The sequence below is a fragment of the Euprymna scolopes genome, chromosome 12, assembly GCF_053919585.1.
Source record: "Euprymna scolopes isolate OS-2025 chromosome 12, ASM5391958v1, whole genome shotgun sequence".
Classification (NCBI taxonomy): domain Eukaryota; kingdom Metazoa; phylum Mollusca; class Cephalopoda; order Sepiida; family Sepiolidae; genus Euprymna; species Euprymna scolopes.
The window spans coordinates 106,115,298-106,141,447 of NC_136493.1; the positions used below are offsets into that span (position 1 = coordinate 106,115,298).

The 26,150-nt window shown below is 31.9% G+C and overlaps 1 protein-coding gene across 13 annotated transcripts in view; it reads left to right on the forward strand.

Annotated features, from left to right (window-relative positions):
* The window catches only part of LOC145291447 (uncharacterized), a 551,809-nt gene that overhangs the window by 470,110 nt on the left and 55,549 nt on the right, over positions 1–26,150 (forward strand). For 7 of the 13 annotated variants that reach the window (XM_080137298.1, XM_080137297.1, XM_080137296.1 and 4 more), the window contains one exon: positions 20,219–24,442. In XM_080137298.1, coding sequence (XP_079993424.1) covers positions 20,271–24,383 — 4,113 coding nt within the window. In that variant the 5' untranslated portion in view covers positions 20,219–20,270 and the 3' untranslated portion in view covers positions 24,384–24,442. Of the gene's footprint in view, positions 1–20,218; positions 24,443–26,150 lie in introns of those variants that run through there. The other 6 variants (XM_080137303.1, XM_080137300.1, XM_080137302.1 and 3 more) reach the window with 1 other exon arrangement.

Here is a 26,150-nt window from a genome sequence, read left to right on the forward strand (position 1 = left end):
TTCTACACCCAATAAAATGAAAGACTAAAGTAACTCTCCATAAAAAGTTATAAAATGAAACTCATCTTGATGCTAGGAAAACTTTTGTAGAAAAAATGGCTTTATGTATAAGAAGTCTCTTGGTTTTATTTTGGTTTTGTTTAGTTACAATCTTTGGCACCAGTCACGTAGTTAATGAAGGATCTAAGTGCCAAATGGTTTGGGGGTTCTTGCTGGACTGTAAATATCGAGTCCAAGTGAGACAGGGCTCAGTATATAAGATTGGTGTTTGGATGAGAGCGCTTTACACATACTGTGAATTACACACCGACCAACACTGAGTCAAATAACTGCAGAGAGCCAATCTAAAAAGTATTAAGTTCTGATTCACTTATTCATTCTTCTTTGAAAAATCAAATAACTACGATGTACAATGAAACGCTAAAAAAAACAAGAAACTGAAACTGATTTGAAAAGAAAGACAGAAGAAAAATCAATTTCTTTGACGTAATGTGGAGGAGACACAGACACAATGCATTTAATCTCCCTGCTTGAAACGGGATTCATTGTTTTGTGTGACTCGATTTCTAATTTTGGTTTCCGGGAGATCGACCTTTTCACATGTGCGTCCTATAAAAGTTATAGGATACCTTTGGCGTCTTTCACGCGGAAGGTTGTGTATGTAAAATGAAAATTGCATTGCAAAACGCGCAAAACAAAAAAAACTTTGCCCATGCGACCATTATTCTCTACAAAAGTATATCCCCGTCAATCTCTGTGTCTTTTTAAATTGAAACAGATGATTAATTCTTTGTTTGATACTTCGTATGAGATTGAGGTTTGCTGTCCTCTTATGTTAAATGTGAAATTGTAGGCGAATATATAGACTTTTTTTCTAAGTGTAAAATATATGTCATCGTATATTAAGCATTAGTATCGTAAACATTCCGCTTCGTGTCACATGAGTTCAAAATAGAACTGCATTTAGACTGTTATGTTTTAATTCATTATGTCATCAGCATATATTTCGGTAATCTGTCCAGCTTTATTCTCAAGTATTATGAACGCTTGAATCTTGAATAACATATTCATTATTATTTTAGTTTACATAGCGATGCAATGGCCTTCTAACACATGTGTGCAACATATTTCCATTGTCGTAAATGTTTCGGCTGCACAGCTTAAGATAAATGTACCATATTTTTTAGTATTTTCATAGGTTGAAAACGAAAAATAGAGTAAAACGGTTTAGATTTGAAATAAAATTGAATCCTCCCCTTTAGGTACATTTGCAGATATATTTCAATATGAAATATAATGGACGCTGCTCATTAGGTTTATAATAAAATGTAATCGTTTAAGTGCAAACATTGCATCGAAAAAATGTCCACAATATAAGTGGTTATTGGTTAGGAAACCTATGTTGTACTTTACTTATTTGTATAAACTTAGTAACCTAGCTATTTGAGAAAAAAATTACTTGAATGGGTGCCTATACAACTGTTAAAACTATTTTGGTAATGTGACGATCGTATATTTTATCCAGTGTAGATTTATATGCAACATTTTAATGAGTGAAATACTTCGATTATCTCAATAAACTTATAAAACTATTCTGGGTCTATAATCAATATTTCCAGACCAAATATAAGGCCGTCGATAAGTTGAAAAAAATTTGTTTGAAAAATGAAATTTAGATAGCATCGGCCTGAAGTGTAGAAGCAGTACGGTGCTGAAGGACGTAGTATTTTCCGAGTAGATCTTCTCGTTTACACAGCATTTCATCACGATACTCATCAACTCTTTTCATTTTCTTCAGTATTTTCTTCTTTTTTTAATGGCATGCGATGTGACGTTCTAATAGTTTTTGCATGATTGGAAACTCCTATATAATTTTTAATAAGGTGTACACTTTTGGTTAAACCTGAAGGTGTTTCTAGTTGTTTTAATTGACCGATCGAAACATGCTCATGTATGTGTAGCGACGTATTAATGCTATGGAAAACAAATAAAAAGAATATATCTATATGGCTATGCATATATATGAGTGAGTGCGTGCGTGTGTGTGTAAATATAAGAGTGATATAGACGACAGCGATATGTGTTTGTTCACTTGTGTGTTTTAATATATAAGTGTGTAATCGTCTATAGGAAAAAAAAGGAACGTAAGATCTTCTTGATAATAAGTCATAGAAACCCTAAAGTGGTATGCTCTGCTTCTAAGCTAATACACATTTTAGTTATTTGTGGGTATTAGACTCGTAAGATTCCCTGGCGTTGTGTACACATTTGTGCTTGAAATTTGTCATCCTAAAACGAATCCAACCAATGGCAAATGCAATTCTGTTAGCCACATTTATTTTCCGACGGTTGAACTGAGCTTATCTTTGTTGCTATTTTAGAGTTTGGTTTTACCGATCTTTCATTGTTTCGGTGTTTTTTACGTTTCTACTTACTTTATCGGAAACAATAATGTTCATGCAAAAAGGATACACATCCTTTTTTATTTGCCGTTGCTTCTATCATTAAAAATATGTTTAAATATAAAAATACAATGAAATAATTTCTGAAAACACTCATTTTTTATCTTAAGAAATTCATAGAGTTCCCATCTCTAAAATAATAATTGCAATAGCAAATAAAACATACCAGAGCCAATGCAGACGGATGTTGGCCCAATAGATCACCTGGTAAAGACTATAAATATTAATTATTGAAAGGCACAATACTATAGTTCCTGTATTTATTTTACAGACAGCAGTAATGGTCTCCATTGTGTAAGGTATACCTTTCCATAGTAAGAGAAGTGGTTATATCTCTTTCCTCTTACGTCTATTTCTGTTGTTCTTTCCCTCTTTATACAGACACACACACACACACACACACATATATATATATATGCATATATACATACATACATATATATATACATCTATATCTATCTATCTATCTATATATATATATATATAGATAGATATTATAGGCGCAATTTTCTGAAATAAAGAAAAGCTTAATAAAAAAACAAAACATTTCAAACTCAGCAGTGGTGAATTGTAAGTATAGAATTATTACTACATACCCAGATTGAAAAGGTTCAATACAAGGACTTTTATAACTACCGTTTTCAAACATTGCGCTAATCAGCAAAATTAGATTTTTATGTATGTATTCCTCTTGCTAACGTGTTTTTTCCTCTGAGGAAAACAGCATAATTTTGCAACTCCGTGGAATCAGAGATTTTTCCCATTTTTCCTTCGTATTCATTGATTTTAATAAAATATTATGAATTGAATTCTACAATGCAGTCCCTATTGCTTATATATATATATATATATATATATATATATATATATATATATATATATATATATATATATATATTTATATATATATATGTATAACTGACTAACTAGCTCTATCTATGTGTTTGAGACTTGTTGGAGTAAATAATTTAACTTTACCCAAAATGTGTACTCTCGGTTATTAATTTATGTGATTAAATGAAGTAGTCATATATATATATATATATATATATATATATATATATATATATATATATATATATATAAAGCTGAATGTATGTATGTGCGTGTGTGTGTGTGTGTGGCTGGTCACGAATAGGCTCCTATTTAAAAAAAAAAACTGATTGCATATAATGATAGATGTATCGAGACACAGGAATGGGTATGTTTGATATGGCAAAACAAAGTATGGAAAAAACGTTTGCGAGTGTTTTTGATATAGATGTACGTAAGAATACTTTGATAAGTATGCTTTAACTTAAATAGGGATGGTATAATAAAATTGTGGGGTCCGCGTTCGCGCATGGTCTCCATAGAATGGAAATAAGCACACATTTTAATAAATACTTTTCATATCTATCTACGTAAGTATACTTCGATAATTATGAAGCAGTTTGACGAAATATGGTGTAGTAAAATTATAGGGTGTTCGTTCGCACCTGCCCTCCATAAAATGGAAATATGCCACAAAGTTAACAAAGGTTTTTTTAATATCGATCTAAAGAATATTTGATAAGTGTTTCCGTGTGAACAGGTATGGTATAATACATTATGGGGTTTATCTATTTCATTTTTAATTTCATCATATTTTGCTTTGGTTTTGACACCTCCAAATTCAAAGCTATCTCTGTACAACCTTTCTTTTTCATAATTTGTCATACTTTCATACATCAAAGACCATTTTCTGTATGCTCTTTTTCAACCCCGTCCACGACGGGTGCTTCTGCTCTTATATATATATATATATATATATATATATATATATATATATATATATATATATATATATATATATATATAGAGAGAGAGAGAGAGAGAGAGAGAGAGAGAGAGAGAGCAGTTCAAATAAATGTTTCTTACTTAGTGCTTGGTAACAATGTTTAAGGGTATTACTGATATATATTTTTGCCATTTTTCTATTAAAGTAATTGGACAATTAATCCTTTTCTTGAGTGCAGCGAAAATTTTGATGTGAGCAGATCTTTAGACTTTGAATCCGATTCTGTATATCATTGTTTAATATCCTAGGCAAAAAGGTGAATGGTAAAAGGCAATCAGTTTATAGCTAGTAGCTACTATTTTCATTAAGTGTTATAGTATTTCTATGAATGCAGATTCAGGCTTGATTTTACCTTCACTATTTTTTGGATGGGACAATGCGCGCATTTTCGTAAAAGTGTACACTTTCGTGGCTCTTTTATAGATTACTATGGAGTTCTATGTCTTACTATTCGATCCTTAAATCTTTATTTAATTCTGGAATCTGAATACACAAATATCACAATTATGTTATATATTGTACCTTTTTGATGTGTCTTCATAAGTAACAAACAGAGCGGAAAGTGGGATTTTAAAAGCCACAGATATAATGGAAAAACCTCTGGTCCGCAGAGAATATATCGGCAACAAATGTTGCATTCTCTGGTAGACACAACGCGTGATTAGCAATGAAATAACCCCTGCTTAAAGGGAGAATACCATACTGGTATCGTTGAACTCATAAACCTACCGGTACCATATATTTATCTTACATGAAAATAAACGAGCACTAAAATGGTATTCTATTTATTTGGTTTTATAACAAGCTAAACAGATTCAGAGGAGAACATGTCTGAAAAGTTTTATTTAAAGAAAATTGGACTAGTAGTATCGTAATAATAGTGGACGAACAGAATATATGAGAGCTTATTATGAAATATGAAAATATGTCAAGTTATAAAATGAAGCCTGAATTCAGTATGAAGCTATTCAATTTGTTTCTTTATGAGCGAAATTGCTACTTTAAACTTTAATTTTTATAACGAATAGATGGCATTCATAAAATTCGTCCGAACACCTTAAAAGATAATAGTAAAGTAAAACGGTTTATCAACATAACCTTTTTTTTATCTCATACTTGAAAGATTGGAAAAGGAAAAACTGACACATTAAGTCCATGATGAATTTTATCCGATAGTTTTAGAATAAGATACCTCTATTTAATATCTGCATTTAATTGTGATAATAGAACTCGCAAATCAAGTCTGCAAACAAAAATAAACTAAATGTATTGCGTTAATATTAGAGAAACCTTGATATCAACCGTATTCTCTGAGATTCAAATTATACCTGGAAATATAATGCTATATTATGAATACAATGTGTTAAAAATAAGCATGACAGATCAACCGAAATATTTAAAACTGTAGTGTTGCTAATTGAGCGACGATCATAATCCTTCGTCTAGATTCTTTCGCAGCAGGTAAAAAAAGCAAACACCGTTGTCATTGATTACGCGACGGCTCCATTTTAATCGTCAGCAAACGTGGGGACATGATTCTATGGAGTAATATGCCATAAGTTACGTGTGATCTTCACATTATAATCTGGATTATATATTGGGTATCTAAACCTTTTTCTATATCTTATTATTTTACCCAAAACACAGACAAGGTGAGTGTTGGAGATGTATTGCTAGATATCTTCAGATTATATTTAAATTTCTTCATGTCATAGAAGCAAATAAACAGGTATAGAAATCAAAGGAAACGCAGCTCGAGGAAAAACACCATTAGCTTATAATTCCAAGACTTTAAACCCTCAATTGAAAGGACTGGCTTTTGCTACTTGTCAAGTGGAGGTACAATGACTAAGAGTTGATCAGAGTACATTCTATTAAGGTAATTATAAAATTGGCATAGAAATGTAGCATTGAATCAAAGGGAAAATAGTTTGGATGTTAAATTTAAGATTTATATTCATACCCTGTTTTAGATGTAGATCCACAAGCCTATATGTTGCTACAATAATCCATGCATGGGCTAATGGTGACTTTGTTGAGTAATAGGAAACTCTCAGATGCGATTGTTTTTCTATTTCCTTAGAGGGAGTCCAGCTCAATGCAATTGTTCAAATTCATGTTGTCAGAATTTATAGTCGAGAATTTTGAATGAATAGTTCTTATGGTCGATGATATATGTTACGTCTATACGTTGTTGATTATTGTTTTTTAATTGTTTAATAATGGTCATATTGACGTTAAATATCATAACCAATATACGGCCTAATTTCGCGATATATTTCAGCCGTTATTGACCACAAGTAAGGTGGCATGTAACCAAATACTTTTTCAATTGTAATGTGAACAAGCATCTTGCAGCTAAACTCCCTATATAGTACATCTGCAACTTTGGTAGTCCCACTACATCAAAGTGGCAATGTGACTTTGGGTGGGGGGTAAAATGTAATAAAAAATTACTAAAATTGCATATTTATTCATTAAACATGTGTCAATCAATGAACGGGCGAACAGAACGTCCCATAAAACTGCAATGACGCAACTTAAACAAAATAAAGAATACATAAACTGATTATGCATAAGTGGCTTAAAATAAATCGAAATTTGGTGACAGTATTCTTGTTGTTTACTTGAAAATAATGGTTCGGTTTCGCATCAGAAGAGGCAATATTTTATTTGTCCACTGTTTTAAAGTGGCGTTTTTCCCTGATTTTAATGAAATTTCTGTTTAGTTTAAAGTTTTTAAGAGTTGTCTTCATGGACGGTAACTTTAGGAAGGGTCTTGTTTTTGTATCTATATTCTCTCCTATTAGTTTGTGAAGATTTTTTATGTATTTTTAGTAGGTCAGTTTACTTATCCACTCTTTAAATATATTTGCGTTACATGATTCATTTTCAAATAATGATATTATTATCGCATACATATTACTTCGTTATTAGTATTTTATTAGATGATTTATATTTGGTATACAGGCGTTCAGTATTATGTTTAGAAATGTTCAATTCACCAAAACAGCTCATGTAAGTTATGTACACTTCTGCGATAATCAATTACAATTCACCGAATTTCATTCCCGTAAGGACTCATAAGGTTAATTCAAAGCAATGATGTCACCGCCTGTTATCATCTATGCATATGCCATTAGGGTTACTAGTTAAACAATAAAGCTATTTTTTATCAATCCCTTTGTTTTCAATAATTGTTGGTCGTGCTATTATTAGACAACTATCGCTTTACTTTATTTCACCTGTAGATCTATTTCTTGGTGGAAATGCACCATCTCTACATGTGTATTATTACGTGACTTTAGTTGAAACCGGGCGTTATTGCGTATAAAGATTGTGGTTGTGCATTTGGTGTTATTTTATTTTAGTTTATCTACATATTTATTATTATTATTTTTCATAATTTTTATTATTGTATTATCAGAAGAAGTTCCAGAAATTATTTTTTACCTATGGTTTTAAGTCCTCTGTATATATTTATTATAATATTACTTTAGTTTTACCTGGACGTGATTAGATCTAAAGAGTGTATTCATATTTTAGGTGTTTTTATAATTTATTTACATATTAAATATTATAATTATTTATAATCATTATTATTGTTTTGTTTAAGTCCCATTATATGCATACGCAATATTTTATTTATATTTTATTATATTATATATTAATTGAATGTATTCATCTTTTTTTGTGTATAGAGTTGTTTGTTATGTTCCGTCGGATGTTTAATACAATGTGAGTTTCTTTAAAAGTAAGCCAATACCCTCTCCCAGCTAATCTTATACCTGCACGTAGTAGCTTGCTGTGCATTTTGTACCTAACTATTGGCGGGCGTTCACTATTTGCGCGTTTATTAGTGATTTATAAGTTATGCTTTTTCGGCGTTTTTCTTAGGTAATCTAATTATATAATATGTGGTTTGGAAATTAAACCTGAGTAATGTGTCTTGCTATTTTGGGTTCGTTAGATATTTGTTTTCGTCTGGTAAACGACGCATTTGGTTACGCGTGTATTTTATAGTTGATAGTATGTACAGTTGTTCATTATTTGTGATATTATTACAATCAGAGTTGTTTCTATATAGGTTTGCGACATTATAATTTTACAAGTATAGCAGTTTTGCAATTTGTTTAATTTAATTATTGGTGTTGTGGCAATATTCTTTATTGATGTGTTATGTGTTCTTCAATTCCCTCATTACAGATATGGTCATTATATATATATATATATATATATATATATATATATATATATATATATATATATATATATATATATAAAAGGAACATACCGTATTATGTGTTCATCAACGGTTCGTCTTTATTTAGAGACTTCCTCTGGATGAATGAGATTAAGAAATAAATATACAAGTACAAAATATTGTAAAATTTTTCACGTGTAAAGTGTGACGCTGTTCTATTTCAGAAAAACGGAAAAAGATGTTGCAAATTCAAAAAGGGGGAGGGGGAGCTTGCGCCGTCAAAGAGGGGAAATTTTAGTGACGTCATCCAGTCGTTACTCTAATTTTAACAGATATGAAAGCAGTTATATTCTTACTGGGGAGAAATATATCTGTGGAAATTCAAATATATGTTTGTAACAAATGAAATGAGTGTTATGTAATTTATTGATTGAGATTATATGTATTAATTATTATATAGGGTGTTTGAATGGTGTGAGAGGGTTAACCTGTGTCTACAGTTAAATTATGTTTTTTTAATAACAGTTTAATGGCGCTATGTTATAGAAACCTGCACGTTGTTCAATTGTGCTTGAATTTGCGATAAGCGCACATTCAAGAAGTCTCCGGCGCGGTTTATTTGAAAAAAAAAATTAACTACTTTTGCTTCTCTAAAGTCAAAGGTATGATCATGCTGCAATAAATGAGAGAATAATGAACTTAGAGAATTGCTATTTTTTATATCTCTTTTATGTTCACTGAACCTGTTTTCCAATTAACGCTGGGTTTCACCAACGTATTTATGATGGCAATTTTGGCAAGGAATAATGTATATAACTACATTAGCAACTGGTTTGTTTTGGAGATGTTTCTCAGTTCTTAATATTTGTCTTATGGTTAGTGATATGGTTTGTACGATAGGAATTTCTAGTCGGTATAGTGTGTTACAGATTATTGTCTTATTGGTGTAAGTATGTAAAAGATGTATGTTTATGAGAGAACAGTATGGTGTGTATGTGTTTTTTATTATTCATCCTGGAAAATATTTGTGTGGCTTTTCTAATATTATATATATATATATATATATATATATATATATATATATATATATATATATATGTATAAATATGATATTCAATTTTTAATTTCTTCTTTAGTTCAGCCTGTTGTTTTTTTCTCTAACGCTTCTGCTTTATTTCTAAATAGAATCCGATATTACTTTTTCCAGTGTTTATTACTATGTTGCTGGCTTCACTCGCCTATTCAATACAATCGTTTGATTGTCTTGATCCCTTACTATTTCTTTTTACTCACGGTTTCCTTCCCGTACATCCCCTGCTTACTTTTACTTCAGGTGATACATTCTTATTTAAACAGGACAATAATTTCATGCGTTTTTAATCCTTTTTCTAAGATCGTCCAGGCTTGGTGGATCTCAAGTTCCCTCCCTTACTATTGAATGTCTATTTTCTCCTCTTTTCGTTTTTTTATATCTGTTCTGTGATACCGCTCTTTCGAAATTTAAATAATGTTCTTAACTAGATTATTATTTCCTTGTTATTTTTTTCTTTTCGTAATTCTTGAAATCGTCTCGCCTACTTTTCTATGATTGTTTGCATAATTTAATTTCAAACATAGATGCTACGAAACAGTTGGTTTTGCTCAATTTTCTTTTAACTTTTCTATTCTATAAGATTTTGGTGTTTTCTTCAATAATAGTATTTTACGTAATATTTTCCTTACTTCTCTGTATGTTTCCATTTCTTTCTGTTAATAAGAATTTCACAGTTGTTCAACATTTTATGCATTACATTTTTATATCGTGTTTACTCGCATTAATATTTATTAACATTCCTTAACGCACATGGCCGGTCTTTTTTTGCACGTTTTTTTTTTGTTTTACTTGGACGTTACGTGACTATATAAAGAGAAAGGCGAGTGTCTGTTTATAATAGTTTATAATACTGCTTGTCAGTACAGTTACACAAGCTGAAAGAAAGGAGGTAATTGCCAACTCTAGCTTTTCGAAGGATGGTAGACTCATGAGATGAGGTGTTTCGGTATCTAAGGACATCTACCGTAAAGGATTAAGGTGTTAAAGTTAGACAGTTTCATTGCGCGCATATACGTCGACCGAGCAGTATTGCAATTATTTTATCAGAATAGATTTCATTAAAGTACCAGTAAAACACGCATAGAGAAAATACGTAATTTTGCTGTATATATCCTTCTCTCTGTCTCCTACTTACTCTGTTATTTTACACTCTTTTTCTGCTATTTCTTTTTATATTTTCAAATTAATACATACTTTCTATTCTTACTTATTTACACTCGTTTACAAGCATTCTCTTCATTAAATTGTGGTATGCGTTGCATTTTTTTGTCTCAAACAGATTACTTTTCAATGTATTATTTATTTTGTTTTACTTTTTATTGTTTTCCTACATTTATTTTTCTTTAATCGATGTGTACTACTTTTATAACAATTTTCAGATTTGTGAAACGTGTGCTTTGGTTTAATTATAGGATATATGTATTTATCTTTCTAAGCTTCGTTTGCTGTCATCCATTGATGCTGTTCCCTATCTATGTCGGTGTTTCTATACATCACTGCCTCTTGCTACCCTCTCACTTACTAATGTCTATCTATATGTGTACTTATATGCACACATATATACATATACATATATGCATCTTTATATATAAATATTGCTATATATATCTTTATATATAATTATTTATATTATAAATATATATATATATATATATATATATATATATATATATATATAAATATATATAATTAAACGGCGCAAGCAAGTAAACACATTTACAAAAGGAACAATATAGATTAAAAACATAAAACTATGTTAGAACAGGCTAATACATGCGAAAACTGTTTTTCCATACTTTTCTACGGATTTAAAAGTCCTCTATCAGTGAAAAACGTCTTCAATTTTTGGATCTTTTCAATCTGAATTAAAAGTAAAATATCAATGACTGTGTTTTTCCATCGAGGTTGTGCTAGCTGGTATTTCGCATATAGCTCTTTAGTGTGTTTATTTATTAACATAAAAGACTCGCGGTCACAAAGTATTAAAGTGAAAAAGACGTGTCGTTAAGTAAAAATATAGAATAAACAGATAACAACTCTGTTATAAAATGCTTTTAGATTCGAAAAATTTTTTTTAATTTTTCTGCTAATTAATTTCAAGTATTTCGGTTTATTATCTCTCTCTCGCTCTCTTTATATATATATATATATATATATATATATATATATATATATATATATATATATATATATATATAATTTCCAGTATCTGTGTAGAAAGATGACATTCTACTAAACATAGACCAACGCTGCCTTTGTATTTATGAGCTTCATAACATCAAGTCTCTCTCATAAATAAAATCTGAAATCTGATATCGATCGTTGGAAATGTCATATTTCTTACTCGAAAATGACTAATTGATCACAAATAAAAGATGGGACATAGTCGGACAGTTTGAACTAGTTAACGTACTTCATCAAAAAACGACAAAGAAAATGATTCACTTAAATACAAACATGTACGATGCTTACATAACGGATGCTAACGTGTAAACATGTGAAGTTATATAAAGGATATACACATAAATATAATGATTTATTCCTAATCACTTGTTTTATGTTATTATCTCATATACGCGGACAAAATAATTTATGATATTAAACAAAATATTAAAAAAAGGTATGCGAGATTTATGAAAAATCAATCAGGTCAGGTAATCTCATTCTACGTTTACATTCTTAATCATTTTCCTCGTTCATATACAATATTATTTTTGATTAAATTTTCCTGGAATATGTGCATGGAATTTATTGTTCATGTTTACACTAGTAAATATAATATATAAAATGAAAAACTGGAGCACCCGTTTTTAAGTTTCCTATACTTTCTAGATCGTAATATCTCAGATCCGCAAATGAGCATTGGTTTTCTTTCCTTTTTTCTTTTTTTTGACCGCGTTTAAAAAATTCCCTCGGTTCGAGTGTTTGTTATTGTTTTTTTTTCGTGTAAATATAACGAAAGCTATCGAAGCAAACACAACCGCCTAACCATCGTACCGGCTAGTATCTGGTCTGTAATTGCCCGTCGGTCCATGTAGGGGAAAAACTTTCATACTAGGAAAATTACTACTTATTTGGATACTGTAAGAGTTCCCCCTTTTTGGGTTTTTCACATATTATAAAATACCTTCTGTCTAATTAGCTTTTGTTAACGCCAAAAATATCGTGACAGAAAGCGGAAAACTTCACTGGTCCTCGGCCAGGTTTAAAACACACTTTCATTTTTGCATCGACTCCATTGATTCATGATCACCAACTCATTGAATTCACTGTCCTCTGTCGCCTAATGGTTAACGAAGAAGAGTTCGATCCCACCTCTCCCTCAACCACTTTTTCTTTTGTTTTGGGGACATTACCTTCCACCCGGGCAAGAGTTAATTATCAACTCATTTAATTCACTATCCTCTTTTTTAACATTTTTTCCTCTACGCGCCACGGGTTCTAGCTTGCAAGCCTGCATACTACCACTTTCTTTTTATAGCTGGACACACACCTACAAATACCCGGGCAGAGCTGGTCATGCCGCTAGATAATATACTGCGTATTTTTTAACATCTATATATTGTTAGAAAGCCAACCCATAGTAAAATATTATATAAATATAGTAGCATAAATTATGGGAAAACAGTTCTTATTTATTACATTGTATATATATATATATATATATATATATATATATATATATATATATATATATGTATGTATATATATACCCATATATATACATATATATATATATATATATATATATATGTATATATATATATATGTATATATATATACCCATATATATACATATATATATATATATATATATATATATATACTATTGCTATAAAATATATGTAATGATAATATAATATACGCAATATATAATTTTAATGCTTCCTTGTACAGAATTAAATCTTTTTTTGTTAATAAACACTGTAAATGGAGAGAGAACTGATATCGCGGATACAGCCGAGCTGTCATAAGCATACTTAGTACGAGGATTAATGTTTTTAATGGCGAGCGATGGAAATATTCACATGTACTTTCACACACTTACTTATTTTGTCGTCTAAAAAATAATTAAAAAAACGCGTGGCTATTTATTCACTAGTCGGAAACACCTGAGAAACAAACTGTAATCAAACATAGGCTATCAGGGCTAATGTCTTAGGATGTTAGCCTGATCATCGGCGTTTACGTTTAAGATGCCGTTTCGAATGATTATTCTGAAGTACCTGCTATTGTGTGAAATTTTTATAGTTATTTGCTGTGGATATGCTTGCGTTTCTATAGACATATACTGCACATTCTTACTATGCAGTCATATATATATATATATATATATTAGTGATATATTTTTGTAATATATATATATATATATATATATATATATATATATATGGCGATTAAGCTACACCGAATAATCGGCGTTTCATCCACTCTAGAATCTGTCAGGCTTATGCGCGAATTCTGTGATTGTTTATCGTTTTTATATGGTCCTCTTGTGCTGAGGATTTTATTTAGCCAATCAGCTTTCTAGTATTCACCGCGCCCTTTTCTCTAAGCCAATGAACATGCATTTTATCGAACAACGGATCTATTTAAAAACTAGTTTAGTGGTTTTAGACAGACATTCTCTTTTTTATATATAAAAATACATATGTGTACACACATATGCACATATATATACACATATGTATACATACATATATGTTTGATCGATTATGTATATTCATGTTTATTAAATGTATTTATTTGTTTATTTTCTATTGTTTTTGTTAGTTTTAAAACTATTTTGTATCGCTATCCTAGAGTACATTTTATTTTGTGAACACAGTTATTTGCTATTTCTTTTCTACAGTTTAATAGATTTTTGGGTTCTTTAAAGTACAGGATAGCAAATTTTTCATGAATATATATATATATATATATATATATATATATATATATATTACTGCATAAAAAGAATGCGCAGTATCTATATATATATATATATATATATATATATATATATATATATATATATATATATATCCCTAAAACATCAGAGCTTGGTTGATGGGAGTCAAAAACATTCTGCTATCGTTTTAGATTATCTGGAATAGCATAAAGTGGAGACCTAATGCCAGATATTTCTCATATGACATATCTCCCCTCTTTCGGAAGTAGAATACTATTCTGAACATCTTCAGTATGAAATAAGCCTTGTACACTTTGCACATTACTTTATGTATAAAAACTAAAGAGGGGCGTTGCTGAATGTTTTAAATGAGGTGTGTTTATTTTTATTATTATTCATCGGAATTCTGCTCTCATCTGTAGTTTAAAATTCAAACTCAAGATGAGAATAATTGTCCAACAAATAATACAAAGAGGATATAAAATAAGAGAAATATTTGGATTGCTTTTATTCCATATCATTAAGAAGTATAGCAGCAAGTTTTACTCTCCCCTTCATTAAGAACAGAAATTCTGTGAAAATATCACATATATTGTAATTCATATACAAAACTAAAAAAAAGAACAACAACTTACTATAATTGGAGTATTAGTGTAGTATATTTCCACCCACAAAAATCCTTTAAAATTACCAATATTATAGGTGTTCGAGGGCGCACAGTTATGAAGGTATTATAATAGGGGGACCAATTTTGTTCATAATTAAACGTAAAATTACCTTCCACATAATATCAAAGGTAGTCATGAAGTTAGTTCTCATCTTGCGTTAAATTAACGTAAAAAAATGATTCTCCACTTCGTGAAACAGTAATGTCCGGGTTTAAAAGTAAATGTCACATCATCCATTACACATTCAGGACATTAGATTTTCAACGAGCCTTCATTTGTTAATTCTGATAAATACTTGCCGAGATTTCGAGCTTAAATCTGCCCCTAACAGATTATAATACCTTTCTCAGGTAAACATTTTATGACAATTGGTAAAACCCACATACATGTTAACATATAAAATATGCCAAAATTAGCATATTTTTTTCTATATAATGTCCTCGCTAGCCTGCTTAAATTTTGCTGCTTAATGATGAATTTTTCTTCGGAATTTTTCTTCATTGGCTTACTTGTGGACTTGCCAGGGAACACATATCTCTCTCTCTCTCTCTCTCTCTCTCTATATATATATATATATATATATATATATATATATATATATATATATATATATATATATATATATGAACGAAAAGATCCAAAGTAATGTAGATTTGTACAGTCCAGATTATATTGAGAATTATTTGTATTATATTTGATAGGACATTACGGATTTTTTCTAATCTTTGTTAGTGGATAGGTATTCTACTATAGCTTAAACATTGTTCATAGTTTTAATATATTAATACGAAAATATGTCTCAAATTTCATTAAATATTATTACCATTTTTTAAGAATAATCTTATTTTTAGAATAATCTTATTTACTTGTTATTTACTTAGTTAAATGCACGCTTGAATTAAGAAAACCGAATTTGCTCAGGATCATAACTATCATCTCTATTGACTTGTAACTATCATTTTAATTTACTTTATGTACTTCAACTACACTATGAAAAATACTTCCTTCATTTCGATTTCTTTTAGACACTCCATACAGCCTATCTATTGTGATAAATAGTAAAATTTATCATTCTTTTGAATTTTTCCTCTCTGATGATGAGATATTCAATTCATATCCCTGAATCAAGGAAAAATAAATTTGTGTATTCTTTGTCGAATTATGAAATTGCTGGATTTTTTTTTGAATTTACAGACTTTAATTCTAAATCTTTGTATCTACTTTCGGTCTATCGTGTATTGAGTTTTTAATCTGTTTGGGATTGCATAAAAAATATTGAGACTAATATTTATAAGCACTTTAAAAATACAGTCGGGGTTTATTTCAATATTTCACGTCGTCTATATATATGTATATATATATATATATATATATATATATATATACATATATATGTACGCACATATATATATATATACATACATATATATATATATATATATAGTCTTTGTAGGTTTTAACCTTTAAAATATACAAAAAAGTACTTTTTATCATTCGTTAGAAAACCATCCAATCAGTAAGTCATTTAATCACCTGCAATCACTGCATCAACTCGCTCTCGAATTTACTATAGTACTAATAATTTATTTTTGTAAGGGATCATCAGCTGTTTACCATGAAACACTGTATATATTTTTATTATATTATATTGCATTCCTGCTAATCACCAACTGAATACGAATAAAGAAAATTTATAAGCTTTTATACTTTTCGTAATAATACATTTCCATTCGCACACACACACATACACACACACACACATATATATATATAAGGAATAAATGAAGGACAAAATAAATAAGCAAAAAAATAATATTTTTAAAAGAACAATTTTTCAGCAATATAATAGAGGTCATATCAAGTTAAACGGAGCTATTAATACTTTTATTTATAAAGATGAGAAGTAAGCATTACATAGTCTTGTATAAAATGATCAGATACATCAGGACGGATTAGAGAAGAAAATATAAAAGAAAATATTTAGTTCATGTAATCTTTAATCGAAACACCTCTAACTAATAAGGAAAAAAATCGACATTACACATCTATAACGTTATATAAATGTATACACAGCTTGATAAAATTATTATGTGACAGTAAACGGTCAAAATAGGGGGTGATAATATAAAGGAGTTATAAATATGGATGAGTATGGAAAAAATGTAATAGAATGAGTGGAGAAAAAGGAAAAAAATAGAAAATTTATAGAAATACCATAAAATAATTGTAAAAATAGTTTTCCAACTAAAGCTATGTGAATATAAGTCAGGTGAGACGACGCTCTAGGGTGGATTCGGAAATAACTGTTAAGGAAAAAATCGGTAACGAGATCCCTGAAACCAGGCAACAGTAATCCAGTATGAATCGGTTTGTATATAAAATTTAATGGAACTTTTTTTAAGAAAGCTAACCCTCACTCAAAACTCTGAGTTTATTAAATGATCGGTAAGCTGTTCGAAGTGTGACTGCAAATATAAATTTCCAAGAAAAAAAAAGTCAGGCCTATTCAGCATGGCTGGAATTGTTTAAGGGAGATCCCAAATATTAAGCCCAATTATGTGTAACTGGATCTATTTATACCTAAAAGGATCTCACATATTAGGAACTAGTGCAGACAATCGATATGTGCGAGTACATTCTAAACAGTATTCAACAGTTCGGCTCGGTCAACCTCTCGCAAAATGTAAAATACTTGAAATAAGGGGAGAAAATTGAGAAGATCATGAATACAGAAGGCAATACTCCAAGTAAATATATATATATTTAGAATGAATTAAGTGGTGAAAACAGAGTCGAAAGTGAGTTAAATACAGTAAAATAAAAAAATAGGTAAAAATAAATTAAACTAAAAGAAAACTAAAGAAAAAGAAGGCAAACATATTAATATTATGAGAATATTAATATTATGAGAATATTAATATCGTAACGAGGATATTATATGTTTAGAAAAATAAATGAAAAAAATAATTTTAAAGGGGGCCATTAGTAAATTGTGTGTACGTTGACAATAAGAGGAAAACACCTAGTGAAATATGAAAATGAAAGAACATAGAAGAAAAGACAATGTTTGCAAATGTTATGGGAAATGGGAATGTGTATGTAATGTTACTGTGTGCATTACGGAAAATATGATTATAGGGGAGATGTAAAAACCTGTCTATGAAGGTTCATCGTTTAACGAGTTTATATATCAACATCAGCACGAATTTGAGAAGAACGTAATAAATAGACTTCATGGACGTCGACGTTATCACCATCTTTGACACAATCGTCGACACATCCGAAATTTAGAAAATAGATGTGATTATCGTAAGTCTTGGTAGAGAGAATTAGTGGGTTACCACATTAAAGCAAAAGTGCTATGAGTGAAAAATATTTGAGAATCGCTACGTCACACACACTTATATCATATATATATATATATATATATATATATATATATATATATATATATATATATATATGTAATCTTAGAGAATATTTTTGTTTAGGGTTTTGGAATTTATCTACTCAACTGTTAGTCTGTTTAGACAATGTTATTCTATAACCATATATTTATTATGTATTTACAAAACAATCGTTTATCATTTATTTCAATCATTTACAATAGGATTGATAAACCCTAATTTAGTATCAATTCTTAGCTGCGTTGTACGTGTAAATGAGTAGCGAGTCACGACATTTTCCGATATTTATTTCAGATCAAATTATGTTCCGTCCTCCCATATATTTATTAAAATCGAAGCCAAGTAAGGCCCATGTTTTTATTTAGATAAAATCGATTAATAGCCAGTTCTAACTTTAAATCCCTCTCCTCCGCATTGTTCCGGTCGGAAGATTCACATTAAATTTAGTCCGCAATATATTGTAGCTTACATTCCTTTTGTAGAAAATCTACTGTTTATTATATAAAATTATATTTAAACAATTTCTGTGCTTTAATTTTGAAACGCATATGCTAAGAATAATCATTCAATTGTACAATAACATTGCACATTAATTCGAACGCGCATTTGACTTGAAAAATAATCAACTGTTATGTTAGGGAATTATTTTTACATAATCACAAAACTAAAGTTAAACGTAAAAAAGAGGCCGAGAAAACATTCATTTCAAACGCGCACCTGTTTTTAAAATCTCATCAATTGGTTTTAGAGGCTAGATATTTCTGTTTGTGCGGTGATAATACTTATCAATTGCCCTTGTGATCATAGAGTGTACAAAAATGTTAACTTTCCTCCAAATCACACGTCATTTTTTAAATCGATTTTTACGAGTTTCGATAGGATCAATTCTGATGCAAAATCTACCTAAGATTACCCACGGGCACACCAACTATATTCCAGTGAAAATTCCAGAAGAAAATCCAGCCCTTTCCGAATTAAATGGACCCCCCAACACACGTACACACACAATGTGACTTTACATTGTAGAAATAATTAATATCTTATAGCGCTAATTGTATGAAATACAAACATAATTTACATGAACACGCAATAAATGGTCAATTAGGATGCATTATTCTGTTGTTTCTTTAGTTTACACGATCATATTTCATGGAATATGTACTCGCAGCAGAAAACACGCCAAGCTTAATAACATCCCCCTTATTTGTATAGTGTGATGTATTCACAAGATCCTAACACAGCACATCAGGTCTGTAATATTACTGGATTTATTCGAGCAATTTTATCTTACGTATCCTGGAATATTTGAACATGAAAACATATATATGTATATATATATATATATATATATATATATATATATATATATATATATATATATATATATATATATACAGTGTAAACCTGGCATAAGGGACTTCATCTCGTTTTTCTACAGGTAACATTTATATACGTGGTTTTTATATCTAAGTTACACTGAACATCTAATTTCGGCCAGAAAGAAAGCACTATTTATCAGCGTTTCTTATATCAGGGTATCTTATAACAGGGTACCCAATGCATATATATATATATATATATATATATATATATATATATATATATATATTAATCTATTTTTCTTTAGATTTATATTGAATATGTCATATAACACTGTTTTTCTTTGTTTTGTAGGATGTAGTTTTGGTGCCCTGCTCTTCAAACCAACCACCGTCTAGAGGCCAAGATGTCTTCCGTTAAGTTCAAATCACGCCAAAAGCCACTATCGTCATGGACGTCGACGTCATCACCATCGTCGACGCTATCGTCGACACATCTGTTAACGTTACAGCCACCGCCTTCATCGCCGTCAACGTTGCCGTCATTGTCGTCTGCGCCTTCATTGTCCCGAATTTTTTGTTTGGCATCAACAGCGGTGTCCTTGAAGTTGCGGACGCGATCTTCACGACGCCCGCGACGAAACCGAACACGACCATGCCATAATGTGCAACCACAGACTTTACAAGCACGGACAGCAACTTCACCATCGGACACATCCTCTTTGCCCCATTCCTCCTCTTCTTCTGCAACAGATGCGACAAGTACAAGACTCGTACCGATCGATGTTCCCCACACTACAAGCACGAAATATCATTCGACATCCCATTCTTCTCCCTCCTCCTATTCGTATTCTTTTCACACTTTCCCGTCATATTCGGACTCTTCTACAGTTGCCTCGGCCCCATTTTCAATTTCAAAGTCCTTCCGATTCGTGCCGAATTCTATGTGGTATTTTTCTTCACATTGGTTGCCTGTGTTAACTGTTTTGTTACTTCTTATACACACAACACAGGCATGGGGATTTGAATGTCCCAAGCAATGCGAATGCCATAATCTGCGCGATCCCAACCGCGTGTCAACCTCTATGGCTGCGCGGTGTCGCGTTAACGAGAGTATGGACCGCTACAACTTCAGCGTCTTCTCCCCACGCTACACCACCGTCCTGGTGGTCCAGTGTCAGGGTAAACCCCTAACGCCGGTTAACCACATGTTCAGGGACCTCTTCTACCTCGAGGAGCTGGTCTTCAAAGACTGTCGATTTAATACCATTCCAGATTACGCACTGGCTGGCCTTACCAACCTGAAGAACTTCAGTATTTTTGGCGCTGATAGACTCACTTTTCCACCTCACGTTTTTCAGAAATTACTGAATCTTCAGAATTTAGAGATACTCCGAAGCGGTTTCAAGTTGGTGCCGGTCAACTTCTTGTGTCACTCAACGCGGATACAATCATTAACTTTTTCTGAAAATGAAATATTCTCGTTAAGCGAAATGAAGAATTTGTGCCTGACAAACTCGACATTACTGGGACAAATTACTAGACTGGATTTGAGTTACAATAAAATTAAAGTAATAACCGATGACTTTGATGGGTTGTTCACTGGTATTGAAATGGTCAACTTTGTCGGTAATCAGATCGAAACGATCGCCAACAACAGCTGCTCCGAATTGTACGATCTGACTGTCCTGGATTTATCCCGGAATCGAATAAAAAGCTTTCCACCTGATTTCCTCGATTATTCAGACAATTTGCAGCAGTTAGGACTGTCACACAACCCAATTAGTCGTCTGTTTCCCGTATTCAAAAGACTAACGACGTTGAGGATATTTGAAGCTGAATACACCAAACTTGACGACAGTGTATGGGGTGAACTAATTGAAATGACAGAGTTAAACAGTTTAAACATTGCTCACTGTCGCCTATCTTCGATCAACCGGGCGGTTATGAACAAACTAACATCGCTAACCCGGCTAAACCTGCACAGCAACTCCATTGGCCACTTGGCACCGAACGTGTTCTCATCTAACCGTCATCTCGAAGTGCTGATTCTAACCAACAATAGCTTGATTCACTTGGGTGAATACTCCCTCCACGGTCTAACCGGATTGAAGCATCTAGACCTGAGCTACAACAACCTGTCTGCGATTCACATCGACGCCTTCCATGATTTGATACATGTTGAAAAGCTTGACATGAGCTACAACGAATTGTTGGAAATACCCAATTCTATTCACCCACTTAATCAGGTTCAAGAGTTGTATTTTGAGGGAAATCAGATAAGGAGAATATACAAAGACTCTTTTAAAGGGATGGATTCTGTGAACCGGATCGTCCTAGCTAAAAATCTCATTCATGTGGTAGATGCAAACAGTTTCGCGCTCTGTTTGAATCTACACATTCTAGATCTAAGCGAGAACAATATCACTAATGTGCACGAGGACGCGTTCGAGGGTCTTAAGCAGTTGATTGGAGTTAGTCTGGCGCACAATAATATACGAAACATAGGGACGGCCCTCTGGAAGCAGATTAATTTGAGCCAGGTACATCTACAGAACAATTTGATTGAGGAAATCATGGCTTCTAATTTCCCAGACAGCATAAAATTTTTGAACATCTCGCACAACCGGATACGCGAAGTGCGACCTTTTACCTTTTCTAACAAGGACACTCTGGTCGAGGTCGATTTGCGTGCGAACCGAATAAGTCGACTGACCAAAGATGCTATTAGCGTGTCGCATCGTGTTCGAGCAATTCCGGACGTCTATCTAATGGATAACCCCTTTCGTTGTGACTGTAATCTAGTCTGGTTAAAACAGTTCGCCGACGTAAGACCACGCAAAAGAAACGGTTTACCGTACATACCAGACCTCGATGATCTTGAATGTCAATCCGATAATACAAGCTGGCTACCGACGGGCCGCATTTATCACACAAGCGAGTCGGATTTTCTGTGTAAATATCTTGCCGAGTGTGCAGCCGACTGCATCTGTTGTCATTTTGACATGTGCGACTGCAAAAGTATCTGTCCGTCGATGTGCAATTGTTACCGATCGTTCGATCGCAGGGCTAATTTTATTGACTGCACAAATAGCAGTCTGAATGACTCGCGTTTCCTGCCTTCGAACGCTACTAAAATATTCCTGAGCGGCAACCGTCTTGGCTCGTTGTCAAAACACTCGTTTTTACGCCAGCGCGAGATGTTGATCGTTCTTTACTTGAATCGTTCCCATATTACAGACGTGCAAAATGGCACGTTCACGACGCTTATCAATCTCCGGGAGCTGTACATGCATGATAACTTGCTAAGTGTGTTGACCCGAGAGACATTCCAGGGGCTAACCGGCCTCGAGCTACTGACCCTGAACAACAACCTGATCAGCTACATTGCGCCCGGTATGTTCACGCAACTACCGCGCTTGAAAACGATTGATATAAGCGGCAACGGACTGCACACACTGGACCCGAGTTTCTTGGCGATTACAACCTTTGAAATGATTTCGTTGCGTGACAATCCCTGGCTTTGCAAATGTCCACTCGTCATGGCCCTGCAGGAGATGTACATTACAGACCCGGAAGTGATCTCACAACCGGAAGCTGTCCTTTGTGACCGCGAAGAAGTAATCAATAGTACCGTGTCCCAGTTCACGGCTTATCATTTGTTCGATTACGACGTCCAGTTGCATTGCCTGAACATAACCACGTCAGGAAACTTCTCAGCTCAACCCACACCACCGATGGAAATGAAAGTCATACTTGCGTTGGCCATATTTTCTGCTGTGTTTATAATTGTCATGGCAGCTATTATCAGTTTGGTGTGTTATAGGGAAGAGTTGAAAGTATGGTTTTTCACTCAGTACGGGTGGCGCGTCGGAGACGACTATGGCAAGCTGGACGATTCGAACCGGAAATACGATGTCTTCGTGGCCTATACGAGTAAAAACGCCATGTTCGTCGAGCACGAATTGGCACCGCGCCTAGAAAGGCGTGACCCACCTTACCGGGTATGTCTCACCTACAGGGACTATGACGTGGACATTTCGTACGCACAGAACACGATTAATTCAATCAATAACAGCAAAAGAACGCTGATGCTTGTTTCCAATGATTTCTTTTGTACTGAGTGGTTTCGATATGACTTCCAAATCAACAACCACGACGTTCTGAAGGCACTGTCAGATCGCCTTATAGTAGTCCTCATGGAGAAGATAGACAAGAAGAAATTAAATTGCGATCTAATGTTTTATTCTAGGTCCAAAAAATATTTAAGGTATCACGACGCTCGATTTTGGGATAAACTTTATTATATGTTACCAAAAGTGCGGGGTTTGCCACTTATACCCCAGACACCAGAATCGGTAGTCTCAGCGGGGGAACTTCGCGACCAATGCTGCAACAACATTGCCTTCTCGAAGACTTCTCTGGAGAGCGGCTATGAAGAAATCAATTTTGTAAGAAAGAACTTTAATCCAAATTCTGATCAAAACCTTTATATGGCGCCAGTTTCTCAAAGAACTTAAAATCTATCGTCTCTTATTTTATTTTGTTAATGCTTTAAAAAATTTATTTTTTTCTGAATTTTATTTTGTTTTTGTTTTTCGTTGTCTTTTTAATTATTTTTTTCTTTATTTTTTTCTTGATTACAATAATGAAACTATTTAGCGACCATACAAAGAATATTTCCTTTAGAACACTCATAGAAAATATATACAGGTAAATGGTATTATACAAAACATTCTTCAAGTATATATATATATATATATATATATATATATATATATATATATATATATATGTATATATATGTATATGTATATATATGTATATATATATATGTATATATATATATATGTATATATATATTTATATATATATATATATATATATATATATATATATATATATATATATATAGGTAGATGGATAGATTTACTTTGAGGCTCGTTTTTCATCTCATCTAATTAAGATCGAATGTACACTACATAAAATTTTTAAAAAATACCTGTATTAATAAAATGCTCCACTGTATAGAGCTTGTATTATATGTAACGAATTAAACGATTATCAGTAAACTCCGAAAAAGTGTCTAGGTTTAAAACTAAGTTATTAAATTAGATTGCTTCTCCCAAAATTTACGTCATCCATTAACATTGAAAAAAACATAACATAAACAGTTGGGGACAAATAAAAAAAAACAACTAACATATGAATATATGTATATGTAGATATATGCATGTATATGTACATATATATATATATATATATATATATATATATATATATATATATATATATATATATATATATATACGAACAGCAGTCGGTGATTTTTTTTAAAATAAATCTCTTCCACATAATTATATGTAATTCGTATGAGAGGCAAGCAGCTATGGCTACTTCGTTTTAACGATTTTTATTGCAATTGTTTCAATGCAATTTATTAATGCATCAACTTTAATGCGCGATGTCAAAAATATAGTATATATTGCTAGTGGGCTGTAAAATTTTAATTTATTATTTATTTTTAGAAGACAATTTTGTAAACATAAAAAAATATCCAATTATATAAGACGCCAAATGTCATCGATTTTTACTTTTTGATGAGTGCATTAAAAAATTCTATAACCGACAAGTTTTAATTATTTATTTTACGTTACGGCCGTGATCGTAAAAATAGTGGCTATATATATATATATATATATATATATATATATATATATATATATATATATATATATATATATATATATATATATATATACAGATGGACAGAGAGAGAGAGAGAAAGAGAGAGATACAGGGAGAGATAGACAAAGAAAAGAAAGAGAGAAATAAAAATGAACAAACTGAGTTGTGCGTTCATCATACTGAGGCTAACGTGCCACGGGAGCCAATAGTTTGAGAATCCCTACCTCACACACGCGCTTGTAACACACATTTCAGATTTTAGCACGGTAAAGGAATATGTATATATATATATATATATATATATATATATATATATATATATATATATATATATATATATATATATATTCCTAGTAGAGAGAGAGAGAGAGAGAGGGAAAGAGAGAGAGACAGACATACATACAGACAGACGGATAGGGAAAGAGAAAAGAGACAGAGACACAGAGAGAGAGAGAGAGGGGTAGGGAAAAGTAAGTTGGAGAGAGAGAGAGAAAGAGAAATAAAAAGAACAAATGGAGTTATGTGGTCATCGACGTTTCGTCTTTATTTCGAGACTTCGTCGGATCGTTCCTTTTTAATTCTCTTTTTGGTCGGATATA